Source organism: Simochromis diagramma, unplaced genomic scaffold (assembly GCF_900408965.1).
Source record: "Simochromis diagramma unplaced genomic scaffold, fSimDia1.1 OVJJ01000344.1, whole genome shotgun sequence".
NCBI classification, from domain to species: domain Eukaryota; kingdom Metazoa; phylum Chordata; class Actinopteri; order Cichliformes; family Cichlidae; genus Simochromis; species Simochromis diagramma.
In genome coordinates this window covers 10719146-10745124 of record NW_024387375.1, presented here as the reverse complement: position 1 = coordinate 10745124, position 25979 = coordinate 10719146, and the positions used below count along the sequence as shown (strand labels likewise).

The following is a 25979-nucleotide window of genomic DNA, read 5'->3' as shown; positions in this document are numbered from 1 at the left end:
TCCAAAATAAATAACTGCTTTTTAAAACTAAAGATACAGCAATATGTACTTTCTTTGATATACCTATAATTCTTTTAAGTCTTCAGCTGGTATAGAAAATGAATAGCTCCCAATCAGCCGCATTGCTTAGACCTACCAAAACAAATGTTCGTTTTTCTTTTTAAACTAACTGAATAAGGTTATTTTTAAAGATTAATCACATATAAGCAGATTTTTGTATTTGATCCACAGGTGGATGTGCAATGTGGTTTACATTTCTAAAATTGGTCTAATGTAGTAAGATGGAAATTACTGCAGCTACTGTTTCAAATCATCCTTAAAAAATGATAACAGGAAACTCATACTGGAATTAGTTCACGGTGTTACGCTTCCCTGTTTTTACCCTATGTAAGTATGTATGTAAATCTAGATTCAGAGACCTTACAGTGAGAAAGTGTGTTCAGTCAAATGGGAAACAAATATGTGGTTATCAGTTTTCATGACAAGCAAACAAATATATTGAGTCACAGCCACAATATGAAAAAGCTTGTATTTTTAGTATTATGTTTACAGGAAGTGTTGTTGAATCACTAGTTAATCTGCCACCACCTGCAAGAAACATTGGTTCTCTCCCACAGTTTAAATCCCAACTCAAAACTCATCTGTTCAAATCTGCATATTCACTGTGAATCCACTGTTTGTTAATTTTATCTTGTGCTTTTGTTTTATTGTTCTTATTCTGCCATTGTTTTACTAAGTGTTTTATCCTATTGTAAAGTGTCCTTGGGTGACTTGAAAGGCGCTCATAAATAAAATGTATTATTATTATTATTATTATGTATACTTGTAGAATTAATTTAGTGCTTTAGATTTCACATCATGACTCATTTTTGATGTTTTCAAATGTGATTTAAAAGGTTCACTTGCCTGCTTATCTACCAGTACTGCAGACATAAAGCTGGGTAAGGTGGATAGCACACATTTACCTTATCTCTATGCCACATTATCCTATGCGAAGTATAATTTGCATTCAGAAAAGTAATCTCTATATTTAAGTTGTGTTTTTTAATTCATATAAGGAAGCATTCCTCCTTAAAAGTTAGTAGCTATATAATTTTCAGTTCGTTTCCTTTTAATCTTTGCTGTATAAAGGTACTTTATATTGACCTGATCTGTCACGGTTACTGCAGTAGAAAGTCAACATTTTCTCTGTTTAAAATAAAGTCTCCCTTCCTCTGATGACTGTTTACTAATCTTATTCCATGAGATAATGAAAGGAAGGAGAAAGAGGATGTGGTTTATATATAGTCTGACACTTGAATGAATCACTAACAGTTGATTTGCCACTGTGGTTACACATCTAGAGAGGAGCTACATAAACATACACATGGCGACTCTCTAGTTAACCCTGTAAAGGCAAGTGTATCATGAGTTTTTGGGATAACTAATATAAATAACTTTGTATTAAAACAATAAATATTTATGTGAAAATATATTAAAGACAAATCTAATTGAAGTAGAACTGCTGAAGGAAAAATGAAGTAAATTCTATCTTTTCGTGACTGTATGCGCAGTGATGTGAATTCTTTATGTTTGTAATTTTTACTATTTGAATTTTCTTCGCTCTTGCTAAATTTCTTTCTGCAGTTAAATTCTAAATTGTGGACATTCACTTTCTAACCTTTTCTAAAATAGTAAAGGTAGAAGTCTGAGTATTGTTTACTATAAGTGCCACGATCAATAGGGGAGCTACTGTTAAAAAGAGGAACTGATAGGATTTGACCTCCATGGGTACTCGGGTTTCTTCTTATCAGGGTTAGCAGGGAAGACACCTGGACAATTTCAAGGTAGTTAGTACTGGGCACATGTGCATTTTCAAGCTACTGTTGTGTTTCACAGGAAAACTATTTTGGATGTCATTATTTTTAATAGTTTGTATTATTGTAGGTTCTTTACCTTATATTACAAACACCTTGAGACAAGTGTTGTTGTGATTTGGCACTATGTAATTAAACTGAACTGGAAATAGAATTATTTGTGACAGATTTTAGACATGCCATGAACCTGGGATAGTTTACCCAAGATCATAGTTTTGACTTTCTTGCTGTGCTATTTAAATATCAAGTTTGATTTTTTGGTTTGTTCTTTAGTACATTTAGTTTTGTTCCTAGCTGTTTGATTCTGGTGTGTTTAAATCTCTTTACCTCTGTTGTAAACTGCATAAAAAGTTTGTGTTAATGAAATCAAACTGATGCAGATTTCTTTAGAAAAATACACACTCACAAGACAAAATTTAAAAGGTGCTGATGGGATGCCCACTCCCGTGGGCGTGGCTGCTAACTCCACACCTGCATCCCATCCCGGGCGATCACCAGGTGGACTATTTAATCCTGCCCAGCCTACTGCTCCACGCCAGTCCGTAGTTGTCCTTCAGCGGTAACGTACACCTGCGGGAAAGCCCTTATGCAAACCTATCCGTGTGAACTAACACTAACTCTGCCTTGTATACTCAGATCACAGCTCGGCGTGTTTGAGCCACCAGCCTGTCCACCTGCCTGTCCGGAATTTGGATCACAATCAGCCCCAGCCGCCTCAACCTTTCTGAAGCTTCTCCCCAACGGACCCTCACCCCTCCCTCCGGTTCCCTCGGCCCCGCTATCATCGTAAGACGCGTACTCTACTTCCCCTCGTATGCTGCCGTTTTCCCCGCACCCCAATAATCCTTTTTTCCTTTTTCTGTTTCAGCCTCCCACAGTCCCGCTCTCGGCGTTCCTGCGCGATTCACCTCCCGGTCCCTCGGTTTTTCTGGTTCCGTGCGTTTTTTTTTTTTCCCCCTTCTACCCTCCCGGGACACCCTCAGTTATAATAAAGTTTCTTTTGTTCTCTCGTACCGCTGTGTGTGTGTTCTGCTCCTACTCCTTTGATGAGACCGCCACCAATGAACTTGTCTACAAGTAACTACCTAATTTTTCCTTTAAGCCAACAGTGGCTCTGATTGTACATTTTCTAACTTAGCTTTTTCAACTGGGACATTAACCAGTACAATGGAGACTCGATGTATACTTTTATACATGCTGTAATTTTCCTGTTAATGTTATGATGACTAAAATTCTGATTTTCCTTTTAGGTTCACAGCTAAACCTTTAGTCCAGTCCATTTTTGAAGGTGGTATGGCAACATGTTTTGCCTATGGCCAGACAGGAAGTGGTAAGACTCATGTAAGTCTCCCCTTGATCTAAGACTTTGAGGGTTTTTTGTTGTTGTTGTTGTTTGGTTTTTTTTGGGGGGGGGGGTTGAAGCACAATTTTGCAAAACCTTTACTTTTTTCTACTAGTTATGTCTGTAGAACTTTATGTAGTTGTACCATAGAGTGACATCTCAACCGTTTGGTAGAGGGTAATATTTAAAAAACTATAAGGTGTGTATAAATTTTTTTTTTTGATTGTGATCATTATTGACCTAAAGGAATAGAAAATATGAACAAATAATTTTTTCATTGTATTTTTCTTGGTGAGGCAGTCAAAGGGTTAAATAAAGGTGTAGACTCTGTCTTAAATTTCTATTCTTTTTAATGGCCACCAGGGGGCAATACCTAGGGCTTGTAAAAAGAATTTTGTTACTATAGAAAGAAAAACAGTTTCCAAATGTGACCTCTCTAAACACTTTCCTGCTGTATTTAGTCATTATTTTCAGGGTGAGATTGGGAGAAAAATGATTAAGTAATGGTCAGAAATGGAGGATTGTTTCAAGTAGTTTGCCAATGAGCATGCAGTTTGACGGTCCAATCTGCCCTTTTCATGATATCTGATTTTTAAAAGACCAAGATGGTGATGGAGAAAATGGCTTGTATTGAGGATTTAAAAACGAGACAGTGGGTTACATCGGCCAAGTTCATGTTTTGTTTTCTTTCATGTTTTTTTAAATGCACTTAAAAAAACAAAACAAAAAACAAAACAAATGCATAGATGCCAAACAGTCATCTTGTTTTGTCAAAATTAAATGTATAGCCTGACAAAGGATTAAGAAAGGATTTACTTTGGTGTGCTTTACATTCATTTGTTTCATCCACGGAGACAGTGATGGCTTTGCAGTCTGCTGTGGATCAAGAGCAATCAGCGAGGCTGAATCACTAAATCAAGTAGAAAACCTTCTCTTCTGAATAACGAGCTGTTTTATTAGAAACTTGTTTGTTCTTACTATATTTGTTTCATTGTAGTAACTTCTGTGTATTCAATAAAATGTTTTTGAACACTATTCATTAAATATGTGATTTTATATATTTTAGGCAGACAGCTCATTTCTAGTGCAGAATTGGATACATGTACATTTAAAAAAACGAGACAAGTTTTGGAGGGCTCATTCTTGATGGAATTGGTCATTGAAGTTGTCTATGCACCTCATTAAATAAATTATACCACCACTAAGAATGCAGTATGATTTCTTTTCTGCATCATAGGTGAACATAGTTCACCTCTTTCAAAACTATGATTCAAATTTGAAATTTCAACAGAATTGATTTATTCTTGGTCAGATGTGGCTCTGTATAAATAATTGAATGACTAAGTTGATGGTTTCTGGTTTTTTTTTTTTTTTTTTTTTTTTTTTTTTTTTGTAACAGCAAATAGCTGCTATAGAATATTTTGCTTCTATTATTTGACTTGGTCCCTGTGAGGGAAGGCTAACTTAAAATCAATATAACATTTTGATGGCCCCTATCCTATAATGAGACTTTGATCTCAAAAGGGGGAATGATGGTGCACAATGACTCCATGAATTTTGCCAGTGTAAGTGTTGATCATGTGCTGTGGTCTTAGTAGGTATCCGATCAGCTGCAACACTATTATCAAAACACCCACTAAGGAAATATCCCATCTTTAACCTCCTAGGACCTGGCATCCACATATGTGGACATCACATTTTGGGTTATTTATACCAAAATACTCAATTTTGCTTTACAGGGGCCTGATATCCACTTACAAGGTTATATACTGCTACTGTTCTATCAAAATTTTAAATGAATATCCTCATATGGGGCTCTTATTTTTCTTAAAAACCAAAATAAGGTAAGGAAAATGTGGTAATTCTTTGGTTTTACGTTCATTGGGCCCCAATATGCCCAGATATCAAAGAGAAATTAAAAATGCATGCCGTAGAAGAGTTCGGGTCTTAGGAGGTTAAGATGAGGTGATCCATGTTGTTATATTTTATTAGCCCAAGGGCTCTGTCTATCATTTGAACTGCCAGAGCGGGAGGTGGTGCTAAAGATGAAACCAGTACTAGTTAAAACCTACGATTGGATGAAGAGGAAAAGGAGGGACCAACCAGAAGCGAAATGTACAGATTAACCTGCCTGCGTACCACGGGTTAAGGAAGAGACCGTCGAAGAGGATAGGCATGAAGTGGATACGGTTCTCGCTCCTGCTTTTGGGGGTGTTTTCGCTGTGCTGTGCCACGGCTGGTGACAGCAGCGGAGAGAGAGAGAGAGAGAGAATTTCTTCCAAATATAGTATTTCCGATTAATTATAGTTTTTCTACCAAATGGTACACTATTTCTGCTTTTTATAGGATTTGTGCTTAACATAGTGTTTCTGCTTTTTATAGGATTTGTGCTTAACACAGTGTTTCTGCTTTTTATAGGATTTGTGCTTAATATAATATTTCTGCTTTTTATAGGATTTCTGCTTTTTATAGGATTTGTGCTTAACATAGTGTTTCTGCTTTTTATAGGATTTGTGCTTAACATAGTGTTTCTGCTTTTTATCCACAGGTTTCTGTAAGAGCGTACGTAGGCTGCAATGACAGACCACTACTTCCGTTGTCCGGTTTTATACTTCCGGTTACTCAAAGCGAGACCCAGCGTTCAGTCGTTGCTAACAACAAAATCAGTTACTTTGTGCGGTAATAAGTGGCTTTACCTGTTCGAAGATGAGCTCGGGTTCAACGTGTGCTGTCGTCGGCTGCCACAATAATTCAAGAAAACTGAAAAACGCATTAGAAACATTTTGCCTTGAGCATCAACAACTTAGAAAGGCCTGTCCGTGCCCACCGCCCTACGCACTGCACTCTATGCCGCGGAAGGAGGATCGGAAACTGGCGTGGCTGGCAGCTTTAAGACTCAAACACCCTCCAAAGAGAGTTTATGTTTGCTCCTTTCATTTTATCGATAAAAAGCCCACAGAGTTACACCCCGACCCGGAGCTTTATCTGGGCTATGACCGACCCCCACCGAAGAAAAGAAGAAAGCTCACTCGGACCACTTTGAGTGTGACAGCTTCCAGTAATACGAACAAAAACACAGAATCTGTACCCGGTAAGTGAAAGTGTAAATGTGGTTTGCCACAGTTTCGCATTTTAAACACGCAATTCTGTACTTTTACTAAATAATAGCCTATGGTGAATGGCGTTAGTATCAGCACTAGCTGGTTATTAGCAGCAAAGTCTAAATTTTAACGAAAGTTTATAATAATAATAATAATGCCAAAAGATTAGCTCCAAGGGCTGTAGAAGTCTTAGGTTTGTGTTTATAAAGAACATGTTTTTTCAAGTCGAGAAAACTCAAGTAAAAACGTTAAAGGCAACCTTTGCAAAAATACCAACAGTTGTGACTTTTTTTAGAATGTAAAATAAAATCTAATCACATTAATTGAATAAAATTGTGACAAATTTTTAGGGGACTTAGGAACATTTTATGTTGACATTTATGATTTTGCATTTGTGTGAAAAAATGTAGAATGAGAAATTTCACTCAAAAATATAATAAGCTAAGTGACACTTTACAGTTTCTCTTATGCTAACAGTTTGACTGTACATCTGATCATATTTTTGTCTTATTCAGACTCCACAGTGTTACGTTCAGTGGAATTAGACCAGGCCAGCATCTCCACACAACCCCCTGAGCCACATCTGCACTCAGTCCACACACAGTGGGAGGATCCTTCGCAACAAGACCATCAATACTGCAACAGGTCTCGCAGAAAAGATGTGCAGGATAAGATGACTCAGTGTGATGAAGTTGCATATTTCATTCTTCAAAATGATGCAGACGCTTTGCTGTACACTGGGATAGCCTTAGAAACATTTAACACACTTGTGTCGACACTGGAAGGATATGACAACAATGAATTTACCATGCCTGTCCGAGATCAAGTCCTCATGACACTTATGAAATTAAAGAGTAACCGTGTAATAGGTGACCTAAGCCGCCAGTTTCATATATCACAAAGCATGGCCAGCAAGATCATCTCACACTGGTTAGACAAGCTGGAGGAAGTTCTCCGACCATTAATTCCATGGCTGCCAAAAGAAACTATTCAAGCAACTATGCCTGAAGCCTTCAAGAAGAACTTTCCAAATAGTACATGCATTATAGACTGCAGTGAGACCCTTTTACAGAAACCCAGAAATCTGGGCTCAAGAGGGGAATCATACAGCCATTATTATTCACACAACACAGTCAAATATTTGGTTGCTGTTGCACCATGTGGACTAATCATGTTTGTGTCTGCGGCATATGGCGGCCGATGTAGTGACAAATTTATCACAATGGACTCTGGAATATTAACATACCTAAAACCTGGTGATGAAGTCATGGCAGATAGAGGTTTTACAATTAAAGACTTACTCTTTGAGAGAAAAGTTAGATTAGTAATACCCGCTTTCACAAAAAAACGTAGACCGCTAACTGAGGAACAGGTAACATACACACGTCGGATTGCAAATGTAAGAATCCATGTTGAAAGAGCAATCAGACGCTTGAAAGTCTACAAAATACTTTCACAAATTGTTCCTATAAGCATGGCTCCTAAAGTAGACAAGATACTGAGAATATGTGCTGCTCTAGTGAACTTAAGAGAGGATCTCATTCGTGATACACAATAATTGTGTATGTTATGAACAATTGTGGACTCGGGGATATTAAGATAGTTACTCGGGACATAAAGTTGTGTAGTGTAATGTAATTATTTTAAAATTTGATGTACATATATGTAGAGAGTAAATAATTCCAGGTCTCACTTTTTTATCTTGTGTTCTAGATGAAAGGTTATGTGATACAGTGTGTGTGTGTGCGTATGTATGTATGCATGTGTATATATAAAACAATTGCAATCAATCAATTGAACAATTATTACTTTTTTATTCAACCACAATGTGATAAATTTCTTAAATGAAAAAAAAAAGTTTTTCTCAAATCTACAATAATTAGTTGTGTATTCTTGACATTTTTTTGTGTTGGAAGATTACAGAAATACAGAACTATTCACAACATTTAATGTTGTCAGTTTGTCATTCATTTCCCACCATATGTTACAACTACGTACATTTTAGTTGTATTGAAATATTTAACAGATTTCATATTGAATGTCTCCTTTCATTCACAAGACAGAGACCAAACTCTGCAGACATGTTGGTGTCTGACTGTCCCATTTATAGTTGTAACATGTATTAAACCTTGCCCATTATCTTCAAGTATCTCTCATTTAACTGAAACCGTCCTGCTGCATACTCCTCTACAAGTCGAGGTAAGAAATATGAGAAGTAAAACCCTCTCAAGCGTTTTACTTGTTCCTTTACAAATGCTTCATCATATTGCACTGTAAATGAAACATGCTCAGTAGGTGTCCAGATCACAAGTGTGGCAGTCTTGAGCCCTGTGCAAAACATTGTAAGTTGCACTTGCATGTAATAGCCTCTGCTGCCAGTTTTCTGCAGCTGCAGTTCTCCATCTACCAGTTTGATATCGCTGCATTTCTGGGTAAGCTGCTCCGTGAGTGAAGGATAAGTCTGCACAAGACATTTTATTTCTAGAAGCACATCTGAGTCAATGACCCCGTCAGGACTCGCAGAGAGCCATGGCTCCTGGATGCTAATAACACTACCCATGTGAAGGATGTTCATACCCTGTTCTTTCAGCTGATGACAAGCTTTAACTTCATTTTCTTTACCATAGTTTGTTTCATAATTCCCACGAAAGGAAGGGTACATGTGCTCAGATAAAAATTTGTCATTTTTTGTGGTGGCACGTACTGGAACTTTTTTAGCGGAGCTTGCTGTAAGTCTGATTTTCCTGCAGTTGTGCCACAAATCAGATGCACTTTGCTCTTTTGTTTCTTCTTGTAATTGTTCTGCTTGCTCTTCAGAAACTTGAATGTATGCCTGGTAGAATGCCCTGCATGGATTACAGCTTAGTTTGTAACTGTGTGCTTGGTGTGGCTGAAAAAATTGCTCATCAACTTTACTGTTGCGGTGAGGACCTGCAGATGGCGAGGCATTGTAACACTTTCCAATTAATGTGTTCTTGAGGAGGAAAAGTGGCTTCACTGGTGCTTTGCTAACACTGTCAATAAAGTCTTGATGTGTAAGGTGATATGGTGTGTTAGGGAGAGATTGTGTCACTGCAGTCCGGGAGTTCACATCGTACTGCTGCTCTGCCCTGTGATGTCTGAAGTTTATCTGGCTTAGACGTTTAGGTTCAAGGTTCTTTGCTGTCCCTGCATTCCACCTGCGCTGCTCGTCTGTACACGCAAGCCCTGTCTTTCCACTGATCGCAGCATTCTGCACCTGTAACAAACATTAATAGTTTTTTCTCACTGTCAATACTCAAGATTTAACATAATGAGGAAGTTTACACTAACAAAAGCAGTACACGGTTGGTGTCCTGCATGTTATAGATATGACCCTGGGTCAATACACCTGAATCATATCCAAAACAGATATAAACACTGGCAAAGTCACCCATATTATCCATTTCATATTAATAGTCAGTTACTTTTTGATGCAGAAATATACATCCACAGTCTAATTTTTTTCAAAGTAGTGTGTGTGTACAAATATACATATATATAAACAAACATGTATTATACTACTCTGTGTCACTTCTTATAACTATAGTTGTTCTTGTCTTGTAAATTTGACCTTAATGTGCAGTCTTTTATTTTTTTTATATTTTATCTTCATGTGATTGTACAGCATACAGCCCACACAAAGTTAACGAGTGGCTTTCACATGTAAACAGTGCTCCACGTAATACTTGGCTAGATGGCAGTAGCGTGACTCCTTAAGAAAAAATAAAGTCGCCTTGTTTGTTGAGCAGTACTTTATCAATTTTGTTGCTGTGCAGGTAATTATACGCCTCGGTGCTCTTGTAATTACGTAATTCCTCGCCATCAACGCCTTCGGAAAATACAAGGTAATTAATAATGTCGATGTCGCTAACATCGGGCCATAGTTTCATGTCATCTACCCACTCCGTGAGAAGTGACGGGTGAGGCACTGCAACTGAACTGTCCTCGCTGCTTTTTAAAACATCTCTACTGTGTATCCACCTTCGATGTGTTGTCATTTACTCCAGGTAAAACAAACTGCAGTGAGAGAAATCTTTATCAACAGTGAAGGTGTAACCCTGCAACTGTCAACAACAGTGCAAGCGGAAGTAAAAAACCGGCTTCCGCTATGAATCGGGGTAATGGCGCGAAATCAGAAATACTGTGGATAAATTCAATCACAAGCTCAACCCTGACCCATCGACTCATGTTCCAGAAAAGGTGAGTGCTAGCCTACATTGTTTTTTCTCATAATTTATTACATTAACCTTGCTGTCAGTCACCAGATGACAGGAAGGTTAGATGTTCCTGCTTCCTTGTGTAGCCTCTCCTGTGACATTAAGTTGACCCTTATTTCAGGTGAGGATGCATGTGAGTTGAATTTGAATGTTCAGTAGAAGCCTTATGCTGTATGAGGTGTAATCCAAAAGGAACGCAACTGTAGTTGTAAATGAACACTTCCCGTGAGCAAACCTGAAGCAATGCTCTACTCCACACGTTGATGACAGTGGATTAATTCAATGTTTGTTTTATAAGTGATAAACGCCAGATGATGATTTTTAAATACATCATCTGGATTTAAAAATCTCCCCCTGCTTTTATACTGTTTGATGTAACTACATGCAGAATGATGTTCTAATAACTTACATTACACATAAGTACACGGTGCTTCTTATGAGAGAGTTAAGTGGCTGACTGGACTGAGCATTATACAGTTTTCTTTCTGTTTTTATTCTGTAGAAATACGAGGGTCGACTGCGCTCCTCTAGGATTCCTGCACCTGCCTCCTGTATGTAAATATTGAGTCTCTGTGTGTGTCAGGTGTAAATGTGAAGTACTCTTGCCTAATGGCTTCTTTCCTTCCAAAAGCTTCTACTACAGCAGTCACCAGAACTGAAGAGTCAGGTCGGCACGGCGTGCATGTTTTTTGTTAAAGCAAATCTAATCTGTCCTGTTTTGGTTATGGGTGCAAGGGCGAGGAGTGACAGTCCTGCAAGAGCTGAACTCTGCTCCCAGATTTTAGATGTACATTAGATTAATGATAACGCACAAGGGATGGAAATCAACACACTTAGGTGTTGGGTGATTGTATATGCATATGCAGCAATGTTTTTTTTTTTTTTTTTTTTTTTTTTGTCTCTTCGTCCTTAAATTCTGCCTGTTGAGAAATAAGATCGTGCTATAAAAAGGACCGCTGATTGTTATCACTGGTTGATCAGTTCATTGGAGAATAAACAGTGCATGTACAGTGGCCTCTAAGTCCTTTTTTTTTTAGGACTTGGAACCATTTTAATGACCAGCACATTAGTGTTTCATATCTTTGTTATTCACTTAAAACACACTTTTCTACCACTGTGGATGTCTAATTTGGTTGTTCTGTTTTCGGAAAAATAAGTGGTGACTTTACTGTTGGTGTCACTTGTGTTTTGCCAGACAGCCTCGTACAGCTTTTTTTTTTTTTTTTTTTTTTCTTCTTACCTTTTTCTCCTCCATTTTACCAGTAGTGGCTGTCTTAATCCAGATCAATAATGCTGGTAATAATCAGTCTGAATTGCATAAACTCATATTTCAGCAGTTTGACTTGGTTTTGTGTCACTTTCAGTTGCTACTCGGTCCCAGGCTCGGCAGACGTGTATGTTTCAGGCCCCAGGTTCTGTTCAAGGACCAGTCTCAGCTACAGAATCCTTTTCAGCTAACCCAGAAACCATACATCCCGAGCCCCCACCATCATCAGTCCTCAAAAACTCTGGTTGGTTGTGATTTACTTATTCATTTAAAACAGAAAACAAAAAGATTTTTTAAAAATGCATAATGCATTTTAAAAAATCATAACAGTGCCACATCTGTTTCATTTAACAACATGTTGTTGTTGGTGACCATGCCATATTCATTTGGTTATCTGCAGGGTACAAAGTCATATCATGTACCTGTTAAAATGTATTTGAATAAGTTTCTGAGTACTTTAAATGTATGAAGAAATATTTTGGTCTTTTCCTTCTGTTAAATCTGAATTATATTTGTTTTTTGTCATCTAGTAATTCCGAATCAGCAGCGTAAAAAGAATGATACACAACCAGCGACTTTGCAGCCTTTTGTTCCTGAGGCCATAAAGCAAAATGATGAACCTGAGAAAATGCCTCCTCCATCCACAGTTAGAGGTATGTAACCCTGTTACGTGTCTGCAGGCTGCATGTTTGCTTTCCCTCCCCTTTTGTTTGCCATTCCCTTAGGTCGCAGACTGCAGGCTGATGTCAACAACAATGCGAGCGAGACGCACCTTAAGTCTAGCATGTCCATTTGACCCATTGAAGTCCGGGGACAGAGGATCAAAGCGAGGTAGAGTGGGAGGAACCGTAGGCGCCACCTGGACTTTGGGGGGAGTAGCTATTGCACCATCATCCGCCTTCAGAGGTGCGACACCTTGCTCGACAGAGAGAACGTTACTATCACACACATCAGAACCGGTCAAGATCTTCAACTCAACCAGACGTTGTAAGATAATGCCCTTGATTTCCTTCTTCGCACTATTTTTCTTTACTGGAATATCAAAGTGTGCCGCAATACTCAATAAGTCATCTTTGCGACATAACTCAAACTTCTCAGGACTCGGAGCACGAATAAAATCTTCTAAGTCGAAAGCCATACTTAAATACAAGGCAGTAACACTGTACCAGCGTTGTCCACAGCTCTGGGAAATAGATCCCGGACGAGCCCCCACTTGTGTTACGTCTCCTCGAGGGCAGGAGGGGATAACACAACAACTCCGGAAACTCGGTACAGGTGTTATGAAAAAAAGGTTTAATGGCAGCGCTCTCACAAAATAAACAACCCAGACTCAAACAACAAATGTGGGGGGAAAAAGCATTGGCCGAGCTTGACTTCAAACTTCGGATACGTCAGCTGGAAATTGAAGCTGAGAAGGAGGTAAAGTTGAAACAGCTAGAGGTGGAAGCTATGAGACTTACACAAAGCCTGTCTTCTCCCAGCTCACCGGTTACTTCAGAACCCTTGCCTTCATCTGGCAGCACCTATAGGTTTGATGTGTGCAAAAATATTGCTTTGGTGCCAACATTTAGAGAGACTGAAGTCGATTCCTACTTTAATGCTTTTGAAAGGATTGCAACGGCATTAGAATGGCCAAAAGAAATGTGGGCTGTGCTGCTGCAATGCAAGCTAATGGGCAAAGCACAGGAGGTTGTATCAACTCTCTCTATCGAAAACAGCATGAAATATGATGTACTGAAGGAGTCCATCCTTCGTGCTTATGAGCTTGTGCCTGAGGCCTACCGGCAAAAGTTCAGGAATCACAAGAAGTCTGATGGTCACACATACGTAGAGTTCGCGCGTGAGAAAGCAGTTCTTTTCGACAAGTGGTGCACAGCAAGTGAAGTGAAGAAAGAGTTTGAAGCGCTTCGTCAGCTAGTCCTGTTGGAAGATTTTAAGAATCTATTACCAGAGAAGCTTGTAATGTTTTTAAATGAGCAAAAGGTTGCCTCACTGTCAAAAGCAGCCGTTTTGGCTGATGAGTTCACTTTGACTCACAGAAATGTGTTTGCATCACCCCCTCGTTCAGATAAAGTGTTGATCACACGCTCACCGAAGCCTGATCGTGGTCAGCCTGAAGCCAGAGCTAAGCAACCGTTTCTTTCTCGTGAGGTACGCGAATGCTTCTATTGCCACAAAAAAGGTCATGTCATAGCTGATTGCCTTGCACTAAAAAATAAGACCACGCCGCCACAACCCAAGGGAGTGGGTTTGATTAAAAACATGTCGCCTCCCAGAAACCAAACATCTCAGAGTGAAATAGACCCTTGTTTCAAACCTTTTATCACACGGGGATGTGTTTCTTTGACGGGTGGTACTGTTAATGACCATTCTGTAACAATGCTGAGAGACACGGGTGGTTCGCAGTCCATCATTCGAGAGGGTATTTTGCCTTTGTCTGTTGAGTCATCCTGTCGGTCAAGTGTTGTGGTCCAGGGTATTGGAATGACTTTTGTGTCTGCACCTTTGCACAATGTTCATATCACTTCTTCTGTGTTCAGTGGAGTTGGTAAGGTCGCTGTCCTCCCCTCGCTGCCAATAAAAGAGGTTGATTTCATCCTAGGGAATGATTTAGCAGGTGGAAAAGTGATGCCTGTCCCTGAGATGCTGGATAAGCCTGAACCAGGCTTGAAAGTTAGCCAGCAAGAAAACACTAACATTCTTCCTGCTTGTGGGGTGACTAGATCTCAGTCCAGGTGCTGTCATTCTACAGGAAGATCAGGATGGACTCGATCACCCTGTGTGCTACTTCTCAAAGAAGTTCACTCTTCCCCAGAGAAGGTATTCCACCATCGAACAAGAAACTCTTGCCGTTCTGCTGGCTCTGCAGCATTTTGAGGTTTATCTCGGATTAAGCAGGGAGCCCAGAAAAGTCTTTACAGACCACAATCTGCTTGTTTTCCTTTCAAGGATGTACAATAACAATCGTCGGCTTATGAGGTGGTCTTTAATCATTCAACCTTCAAATCTGCCATAAAAAAGGGACAGAAAATGTCCTGGCTGATGCACTATCCCGTGTTTGTGTTTGAAGGATCCAAACTGTTTGTTTGGTCTTGTAAGGGTGGGGGTGTTACGTGTCTGCAGGCTGCATGTTTGCTTTCCCTCCCCTTTTGTTTGCCATTCCCTTAGGTCGCAGACTGCAGGCTGATGTCAATCTGGGGACGTCCAATTAATTAGAGGAGGGAGGCCCTGATTGGACAAACCAGGAGTGAAGCCCTTGATAAGGAGACTCACCTGTGGCTGGGGGAGGCTCTCTTCCCTCCTTGAATTGTTTGATACATGTGTGATGTTTTCCTGCTGTCTTTCTTTTGTTTGATGATTGTGGTGGGAGTAAAGTGGACTAGGTGAGTTTGGGGACCCCATACACTTACTCACGTAGAGTCTTTGTGTTAGAAACACTAGGTAAGTAGGTTGGTGCCACCCATGTAATTTTGAGCTTGTTTTAAGTTGAGGTTTAGGGTCTATCTCTCCTGTTTGTTGCTTTTCTAGGATAGTAGCTCAGCTAAGTTTTGGTTTTGTCTTTTTGGTGTTTTTTTTTTTTTTTTTTGGCACAACCTAACTGTCCTTTTTCCCCCCACATTTGTTGTTTGAGTCTGGGTTGTTTATTTTGTGAGAGCGCTGCCATTAAACCTTTTTTTCATAACACCTGTACAGAGTTTCCGGAGTTGTTGTGTTATCCCCTCCTGCCCTCGAGGAGATGTAACAAACCCATTTTATTGATATTAGGTGTTAACATCTCATTTATTTATTTCTGTGTGTGTATATTGTTTGTTTTTGTTTTTTCACATTTCAGGCAGGAGGAAATCTGTGGCTCCCGTGGAGTTGAACAAAGGCAATAAAAGGCTCTCTTGTGTTATAAAGCCCCCAGATATGCAAACCAAGAGGGGAAAGGTGAAAGATTTCTTCAACCATTATTCTTTTTTCTTTTTTTTTCTTTTTTTATTTTATAATGTAAATTGTTTTAAACATGAGCAAAACTACTCCTCATTTTGTTACAGTACCTTTTGTTTGCTTGTCTTTATAGTTTCTGGAAGGTTCCCGGCCCAACCAGAAGTTCTTTGAGATGATTCAGGATTTCAGAGCGACTTTGGAAATCACACCCTTATCAACTACTGAAACGGTAGGTTTGAACATGGACTTACAATGTTCCATCCAGAAAGTTTTATTGTAGCTTTGCAAACTGTAGCACAGTCATTTCTCTGCACATCTCTTGCCTTTTTTAAGATTGAGCCCCAAAGGATTTGTGTGTGCGTTCGCAAGCGGCCCTTTAACAAGCAGGGTAGGTCAGGAATAATTTGTAGATTCTCTATTCTATCATCTGAATATAAAGGAGTAATTAAGGGAGAGAAAACAGTTGCCATGTTTATACACTAACTCCGATACTCTTGTGTATTGTAGAGATTAATAAAAAGGAGATTGATGTGGTGTCTGTACCTGGGAAAGGTGCGTTAGTGGTCCATGAGCCAAAACACAAGGTGGACCTCACCAAGTACTTGGACAATCAAGTCTTCCACTTTGACTACTCCTTTGATGAGACCGCCACCAATGAACTTGTCTACAAGTAACTACCTAATTTTTCCTTTAAGCCAACAGTGGCTCTGATTGTACATTTTCTAACTTAGCTTTTTCAACTGGGACATTAACCAGTACAATGGAGACTCGATGTATACTTTTATACATGCTGTAATTTTCCTGTTAATGTTATGATGACTAAAATTCTGATTTTCCTTTTAGGTTCACAGCTAAACCTTTAGTCCAGTCCATTTTTGAAGGTGGTATGGCAACATGTTTTGCCTATGGCCAGACAGGAAGTGGTAAGACTCATGTAAGTCTCCCCTTGATCTAAGACTTTGAGGGTTTTTTGTTGTTGTTGTTGTTGTTTGGTTTTTTTTGGGGGGGGGGGGGTTGAAGCACAATTTTGCAAAACCTTTACTTTTTTCTACTAGTTATGTCTGTAGAACTTTATGTAGTTGTACCATAGAGTGACATCTCAACCGTTTGGTAGAGGGTAATATTTAAAAAACTATAAGGTGTGTATAAATTTTTTTTTTTGATTGTGATCATTATTGACCTAAAGGAATAGAAAATATGAACAAATAATTTTTTCATTGTATTTTTCTTGGTGAGGCAGTCAAAGGGTTAAATAAAGGTGTAGACTCTGTCTTAAATTTCTATTCTTTTTAATGGCCACCAGGGGGCAATACCTAGGGCTTGTAAAAAGAATTTTGTTACTATAGAAAGAAAAACAGTTTCCAAATGTGACCTCTCTAAACACTTTCCTGCTGTATTTAGTCATTATTTTCAGGGTGAGATTGGGAGAAAAATGATTAAGTAATGGTCAGAAATGGAGGATTGTTTCAAGTAGTTTTGCCAATGAGCATGCAGTTTGACGGTCCAATCTGCCCTTTTCATGATATCTAATTTTTAAAAGACCAAGATGGTGATGGAGAAAATGGCTTGTATTGAGGATTTAAAAACGAGACAGTGGGTTACATCGGCCAAGTTCATGTTTTGTTTTCTTTCATTTTTTTAAGTGCATTTTAAAAAAAACAAAACAAAAAACAAAACAAATGCATAGATGCCAAACAGTCATCTTGTTTTGTCAAAATTAAATGTATAGCCTGACAAAGGATTAAGAAAGGATTTACTTTGGTGTGCTTTACATTCATTTGTTTCATCCACGGAGACAGTGATGGCTTTGCAGTCTGCTGTGGATCAGGAGCAATCAGCGAGGCTGAATCACTAAATCAAGTAGAAAACCTTCTCTTCTGAATAACGAGCTGTTTTATTAGAAACTTGTTTGTTCTTACTATATTTGTTTCATTGTAGTAACTTCTGTGTATTCAATAAAATGTTTTTGAACACTATTCATTAAATATGTGATTTTATATATTTTAGACAGACAGCTCATTTCTAGTGCAGAATTGGATACATGTACATTTAAAAAAACGAGACAAGTTTTGGAGGGCTCATTCTTGATGGAATTGGTCATTGAAGTTGTCTATGCACCTCATTAAATAAATTATACCACCACTAAGAATGCAGTATGATTTCTTTTCTGCATCATAGGTGAACATAGTTCACCTCTTTCAAAACTATGATTCAAATTTGAAATTTCAACAGAATTGATTTATTCTTGGTCAGATGTGGCTCTGTATAAATAATTGAATGACTAAGTTGATGGTTTCTGGGGGGTTTTTTTTGTTTGTGTGTGGGGTTTTTTTTTTTTCTTTTCTTTTCTTTTTTTTGTAACAGCAAATAGCTGCTATAGAATATTTTGCTTCTATTATTTGACTTGGTCCCTGTGAGGGAAGGCTAACTTAAAATCAATATAACATTTTGATGGCCCCTATCCTATAATGAGACTTTGATCTCAAAAGGGGGAATGATGGTGCACAATGACTCCATGAATTTTGCCAGTGTAAGTGTTGATCATGTGCTGTGGCCTTAGTAGGTATCCGATCAGCTGCAACACTATTATCAAAACACCCACTAAGGAAATATCCCATCTTTAACCTCCTAGGACCTGGCATCCACATATGTGGACATCACATTTTGGGTTATTTATACCAAAATACTCAATTTTGCTTTACAGGGGCCTGATATCCACTTACAAGGTTATATACTGCTACTGTTCTATCAAAATTTTAAACGAATATCCTCATATGGGGCTCTTATTTTTCTTAAAAACCAAAATAAGGTAAGGAAAATGTGGTAATTCTTTGGTTTTACGTTCATTGGGCCCCAATATGCCCAGATATCAAAGAGAAATTAAAAATGCATGCCGTAGAAGAGTTCGGGTCTTAGGAGGTTAAGATGAGGTGATCCATGTTGTTATATTTTATTAGCCCAAGGGCTCTGTCTATCATTTGAACTGCCAGAGCGGGAGGTGGTGCTAAAGATGAAACCAGTACTAGTTAAAACCTACGATTGGATGAAGAGGAAAAGGAGGGACCAACCAGAAGCGAAATGTACAGATTAACCTGCCTGCGTACGACGGGTTAAGGAAGAGACCGTCGAAGAGGATAGGCATGAAGTGGATACGGTTCTCGCTCCTGCTTTTGGGGGTGTTTTCGCTGTGCTGTGCCACGGCTGGTGACAGCAGCGGAGAGAGAGAGAGAGAGAGAGAGAGAGAGAATTTCTTCCAAATATAGTATTTCCGATTAATTATAGTTTTTCTACCAAATGGTACACTATTTCTGCTTTTTATAGGATTTGTGCTTAACATAGTATTTCTGCTTTTTATAGGATTTGTGCTTAACATAGTATTTCTGCTTTTTATAGGATTTGTGCTTAACATAGTATTTCTGCTTTTTATAGGATTTGTGCTTAACATAGTGTTTCTGCTTTTTATAGGATTTGTGCTTAACATAGTATTTCTGCTTTTTATAGGATTTGTGCTTAACATAGTATTTCTATATATTTCTGCCAGGTCCCCAGGGAGCCAATCCTCTGTGAGGACTCAGACATTCAAATGCACATCCAAGTGACATTTCAAGTCACTTGGATAAGTGACTCGAAACTTATCCAAGTGACTTGATAAGTCACATATCAAGTCACTTGGATAAGTGACTCAAAATGTTTCTCCCACCGGATTTCCTTACCTGGATGATTGAGCATGCATCAAGACATTTTTCTCTAATGAGTATGTGTTGTTGTCAGCCTCCACAATATGGAATTCATGTGTTATTTCTGTGCATTCTCTTTAGGTGTCCTTATACAAAAATCACACAAAGAAGTCACAAAAGATATTTATGAGTGTAAGAACACCAATGTTGTTTCCAGTTAACACAGTGTTAAGGTTCAAGAATTGAGGAAGGAGAGTACAAACCACCATGGTCCAGAAGCTCTTGGTCAAACAATGATTTTAATGAATACACGCGTGGGAAGACCATTCTGTACACAGACAGCAATTGATCTTCGACTTAATCAAAGCATAAACAGATTTTTATAGCATCAGGGTTTGATTTAACGACGCCCCTTCGTGCGTCACCAACAAAATATATATAGACGTCAAATCAACCACAATGACTTTTAACATAGTTTAAAAAGAACATCGTCTTCCATCTTCATAACAGGTACTTCCTGTCACTGCCGGATGCTCTCTTGTCATCTTGACACCTCAGCAGCAGTTCTGCGACAAACTGCTCTTTTTGCAACCCCAAGCAAAACATGATTAAACTTTCACCTATAAATGATTCTCTCTAACTGAGTGTGTGTGCGTCTGTGTCTGTGTGCTAACCACAATTGCACCCTGTTTCACCCTCGCCGACTAGCTCCTGACCTCTAACCAGACAGAGAGACAGAAACCACTCTCGTATATGTAATAATCGAACTGAAACTATGGATATATCATCTACTTAAAATAAATGTTTTAATCAAGAACCTCTTACTAAAAGCTTAATATAAAATGACCTGATATAAATGTTTTGTAAGCATGTATTGCAATTCCTTCTATGGCTCCAAGTCACTTGCACAATAGATTGTCCGGACATCGCGCCGAACAAAGCTTCCAACCCCCAATTAATTGACCGAGCTCCAACTCTTTAATAAGCACAGATATGCATTGTGTATAAAATAGTCATACCTGCACCTGAAATACAAGGTTAACATAATAACTGTATGCATAACATCTTAAGGCCTTCTTAAAGCTATCTGTTACATTGTTAAAGCAATGATCGTACTGCAGATTATATTATTAATGCAATGGTAATGATGATAATTATTTAACAATAGCAGTAAAATAATTTCCCTGCTCCACATTCCCTCTCTCGACCTCTGGCACACCAGAGGTCGCAATACATTGTGTCCTCGCTCAGCAAATCAGACAACCTCATGTCATCTAATTGGTCCAGTAATAAACACCAGCTCCCATTCGAGAACACTCCATGTGTAAGCTTAGGTTTTCTTGGTCCCTCTCTTGTGGTCCATCAGGCCTTGGACCTCCAGGATCCTCACCCCCCTGTGGTCACCGAGATCTTCTGCAAAGGAAACAAAACACCTTTTCCTGCACCTCCCTAACTTATCATATTTGGGGCTTCTGTAATCAAAAGCCTGATCCTAATTATGTTTTTAACTTATTGACTTGTATTTATATATTCTTCAACGTTACTCATCACCTTAAAACTCTTTAAGCGCTGCTTTCACATCCGGTTGCTCGCTCTATTTTCCCTTATCTGATCATCAACATCCTGTACACAAACTGTCGCTGCTGCAAGTTCCTCTACTCTAATCTTAAGTCACCTTTTAACAAGAAAATCATTATAAGCGCCTATTCTACTAAAAGCTCCAAAACAAAACAACCACTTTAATCAATTAAGTTGAAGCATATAAGAAAAACAACTCCTGTGTGTTAACACTAACTTCATTTTAAAACCTCACATTTTCTATGTTATAACCTGTTTTTGGTATAGCCTTTTTACTTCATTTTGCTCCTCTTAATGTAACAATGCCTTCTAATTCTAGTTTATCAGACTTAACCAAAATATATGCTTTCCTTCCTCTTTGGTCCGTCTTTAAGTTCAGTTAAAAGCTAAATCAATTTGAGGCCTTTTGCCTGGAATCAATACTGTCATGTGTGTTTCTGGACTCTGTGTCTGTAAGCGTGTGCAATCCTTTAATAACTTCAATAACTCATATCAAAAAATGCAATATGTATAAAAATCATTTCTATTTATAAGCTCTCCCCTTTATCCTAAAAATAAATCTACGAAATATCTGTATGTGAGCCTACATTATAACCACTTCTTCTAGAAATCAAACCTGTTCTACTCCTAGAACCCTCACTAGTTTTCCCCCTAAGATTTATTCACAGCTTTGAAAAACCGGCATTGTATCTTCTAAACAGGATTCAGTTCACTTTAATCCTTTAACCTTAACATAAAAATAACAGTTTCAGTTTTACCATATCCAAATGATCAAAAACCCAAAAGTCCTAAAATGATCCTAAATTATTAACCAATTAAATTAATACACCCTAAATCCCCCTTTATTTTCGACACATGAAATGTGTCAAAATACTATACAAAACTAAAAATGCTCAGTTTTCCCCACTCATGATCCAATCTATATCATAAAAATAAACTTAAAACACAACAGTTATCAGTCATATGTTTCTTCAGTTAATGGTAACATGAGTTATATCAAAAAATGTTTCCCCTTTAGCATATGGCATTCTCCCAACAATATACTATAATCCCATAATCTAACCCCAGTCAACGAAACAGAAATTTTCTCTGGTAAAAGCCAATTGTTTGTCCACATTTATTCATTCACACCTTCATCCAGTCACACATTCACTCACATGCAGTCACACCATATTTTTGCTAATAGTGGAGCCTCCCGCACGATCAGATTCTCCACCCTCAGCAAAATGAGCTCATTCATTTTTTATTTTCCATAGGAAAATATTTCTTTATGCTTTTGGACTGGATTGACTCGCTTCAATCCATTTAGACAGGGACTTTAGACCTGATCAGGTCCCCACAGGTAGCTTTCTCCTCAGCCAGTTGTAATCTGGAAAGCCCCCCTTATCTTTGCTCTCCCCGAGAATTTGTCAGCGCTGTTGCAGGCCTGCCTAGAACAGAAATGAAAAAATAGAGCTGATTATTAGCTCACAAAACACAAAACAAAATCACCTGACAGGTTTTCTTTAAGTGCACTGTTACAAAATAATGGGCCCCCTGTTAGACATGTCCATGTTTAATCAAACTCCCTTTATTAAAAACAAAAACAACAACAACCCAAACCTAACTGACAGAATCAAACCATCACCACAACAACCTCAACACCCTTAAACACACAAGTTTTGCCACCACATAATTTCACCTCCTCAATACACCGAAAGTCTCATTAAAACCACACAATTTGCACACAAAAATCACCCCCTTATGCTCTTTAACATACTTAAATTCAGCATAAAACCCCCTTACGACAACATATAATCACTAAACTATAAATTTCCTACCCAATCTGCACTTCTCGTCTCTGCTATGCTTCCTCTTCTGAAAGTCTCAGTCACACACACACCAGCTAATTTGCATACTGAGTCATATCTCAAGAAGTTGCTGTAACAAGAAACATATGTTTAAACATTATCTCCTTATTAAATTATTTTATTTCTTTCTACAGTGATCACTAGCGTTGATTACTCAGTACGAGAGCACTCCTAAGTCACTCTTTTAAAACTACTTTAATCACCGTTTCTTTTCATAACTCACTCCCTTTGTGATATAACTTCTCTGAGTTATTCCTCAATTTCAAACTCAAATGTATTTTATTAAACATTCACACCACTCTATCACTCATACGAAAATAGCAAGCTGTTCTTCATTGCGTATGTTTGTGTTCTAAGCCAGGTTTAATCAATGCCTATGCATTAGTCTCCACGAGCTTGTCCTGTCTTTGTAGGGTTAATGCATTTTCTGCTTGTGTATGTGTATTTGCATATGTTGCTTTTGCAGTATGTCAGACTCCTTCATAATTTCCCTTTAAACAGTCAATTTTCTCCTTCCCAAATTTGCTAACCCAAATTCTGATTTCCCACCTTAAATAACAGCATTCCTTGTCCTCAGCCAGAAGGTAGGGCTCCACTTGCCACTTTCCACCTCCGCCTTAGCCCAGCGGCTTTACCCTTGAGGTCCCATCCTCTTCACTTCATCTCACCCGTGAGTCTGAGCTCACAGGGACCGAGTGAGGCCGAGTAATCGTGACTGTGCCTGCCTTAGGTTGTCCCAGGGTTTTGAGGTGGGATCTTACCCGTCATGGGCTATCCAGCCTTCCATACTCGCCTGATACGGAGGCCAAGTGGGCAGGGGTGCTATGAGGGGAGGGGAGACACTGGCTCTGGAAATTATAGGAGTTTAAGCTGCTTCCTTCTTTTGCATCTTATATTAAACTATCTCACTTCTGATTCTTTCCAAAAATAATTTCACATGTATCTACTAAATCTTCATGTAAACAATACATCCTTATTTCACGCACACTCTGCAGTTTGCCTACGCACACACTTCTCTCTCAGACTTCCTCTGTTCACACACTTGCCTATGAGTTATTATTAGTTCTTTATTATTTTGTACAAATCACACAGAATCATTCAAATCGAGTACTCACAGCATTCACATCACAACCTTCAACGTGCTCACTTTCAATCCTGCAAGACGCAGAGATGGACATCTCCTTCACCTAACATAAAACTAAATTACCATATCAACATACAATTACTGAAATTCAAACTCAAATACACCGTCTGTGTTAATAAAGTCAAAGAGTAAACGGGTGTACCAAGTGTATGTACTTATGTGTTTTTAAACTGAAAGAAAAAGAAACTCAAACTCTTATAACATCACTCATGCATCTCTTAAATTAAAAACACTTTCAAAGTTTAAAACATCCTACTTTACATCACCAAAGAAATACCTCTCACACCTTTATTCATCATTCAAAACCTTCTAGTCACCGCATTCACACACTTAAACTGTGACCAGAGTTGAGGAATATAACTCAAAACACGCTTTCCTAAGAGTATTTTAGACATGCCTTTCATAATCAGAAAGAGCAAGTAAACAAAAACAAAGAAAAAAACGATTGAAACCTCTATTAATTATCACCGCACACACAAGAAATTGAAAAAATAAAACACACCAGCAACTACTGCTACGGCAACTCAATACTTTATTTATAGTCCTCTAATAAACAAAAATGGCATCTTAAACACACACTCAACAATGTTTGCAGCAGTATTTGTAAAACCAACTGTGGCTTAAACAGTTCACTGCTTACTCATTTGCATTTTCACACTCACACACACTCCGTCTAAAAATAGCTCCAGCATTGCCTCAGACTCCTTTCACACAGAGATCTCTTATTTTATATTACAAAGACGTCTTTTATTTACAACCACTGTCAGATCTGTCAGCTTTAGCGCCTAACCAATTTCGACAAATTTCAGTTAACGGTCTAACCGATAAAGTCCAACTTTTTTGTAATCAATTAACCAGTATCTGTCCAACAGTTTCTGGCCTCATCTCTAAAATCCCTAACTCAATTTAAGAGTGTCCAACACCCAAGGTCCAACCTTTGCTGACCAAAAAAGCGCAGATACCGTTCCAAACGGTAAGGAGACTCTAACTCCTAGCTTAATTCCAGGATGCCCTGTACCCCACAGTTAAGCCAAACTGAACTAACCCTGTTCGCCGACAGGTCAATGTCGCGCGTCCACGACAAGGAGGGAGCGTAACCTCCGGGCTCTGCGCTTCCTAGCAGACTCTAACTGCCGTTCTAGAATAATTTATAATACTTTGAAACAACAATCAACACCCAAAACAAGTGTATGACTGAGGCAGATCGACCCTGATGGACAATGGGGATTCTAACCCACAAAATGACCAACAAAGGCCTGACCTAATGACCAACCGGGACTTTAACCCACAAAATGACCAAATACCCTACCAAACTACTTGAGACTCTAACTCAATTTCTTTGGGACTTCAACCCAGTATTTAAACTTTTCCTAGCAGACCCTTTTCCTTGGGACTCCAACCCAATTTCCTAGCAGACTTTAACTGCTTTTAAATCCTTTTCCTTGGGACTCCAACCCAATTTCCTAGCAGACTTTAACTGCTTTTAAATCCTTTTCCTTGGGACTCCAACCCAATTTCCTAGCAGACTTTAACTGCTTCAACTCATGAGATTTTCCATCAAAATCAAAACAGACACCCTCCAGTAATTTCAGTGAGTAGACTTAAATTTTATCATGTCCAATTTGGCACACTTTGGAAATAATTCAACAGGTAGTGCCTTACCTTTGGATAAGCCGGCTTATGCCCACTCACTTCGACCACTGGCACTCATGTCTGCCCGTCCGACCACCTCAGAGACCACCAAATTTCTCCATCTAAACCTCCAATTCTCCCTCCTCAACCACCAGACGAAGCCCCCAAATGTTAAGGTTCAAGAATTGAGGAAGGAGAGTACAAACCACTCCTTCCTTAAGCTCTTGGTCAAACAATGATTTTAATGAATACACGCGTGGGAAGACCATTCTGTACACAGACAGCAATTGATCTTCGACTTAATCAAAGCATAAACAGATTTTTATAGCATCAGGGTTTGATTTAACGACGCCCCTTCGTGCGT

At 38.7% G+C, this 25979-nt stretch overlaps 1 protein-coding gene and 2 long non-coding RNA genes across 3 annotated transcripts; all 3 read left to right on the top strand.

Annotated features, from left to right (window-relative positions):
* The first annotated feature begins 2876 nt into the window (after positions 1–2876).
* LOC120719392 lies at positions 2877–4307 on the top strand. The gene is made up of 3 exons (XR_005692676.1): positions 2877–2933; positions 3107–3197; positions 4057–4307. It is a non-coding gene; the product is annotated as an uncharacterized LOC120719392 (long non-coding RNA).
* Positions 4308–6244: 1937 nt separating this feature from the next.
* LOC120719535 lies at positions 6245–7647 on the top strand. The gene is made up of 2 exons (XR_005692715.1): positions 6245–6289; positions 6815–7647. It is a non-coding gene; the product is annotated as an uncharacterized LOC120719535 (long non-coding RNA).
* A 2825-nt stretch (positions 7648–10472) lies between these two features.
* LOC120719968 (kinesin-like protein KIF2C) lies at positions 10473–19657 on the top strand. Its single transcript, XM_040009527.1, has 12 exons — positions 10473–10520; positions 11040–11088; positions 11169–11204; positions 11902–12048; positions 12335–12457; positions 15637–15734; positions 15868–15963; positions 16068–16122; positions 16242–16404; positions 16578–16668; positions 19276–19329; positions 19553–19657. The coding sequence occupies exons 4-12, from the start codon at positions 11934–11936 to the stop codon at positions 19655–19657; spliced, it is 900 nt and encodes a 299-aa protein (XP_039865461.1). The 5' UTR covers positions 10473–10520; positions 11040–11088; positions 11169–11204; positions 11902–11933.
* The last annotated feature ends 6322 nt before the right edge of the window (positions 19658–25979 follow it).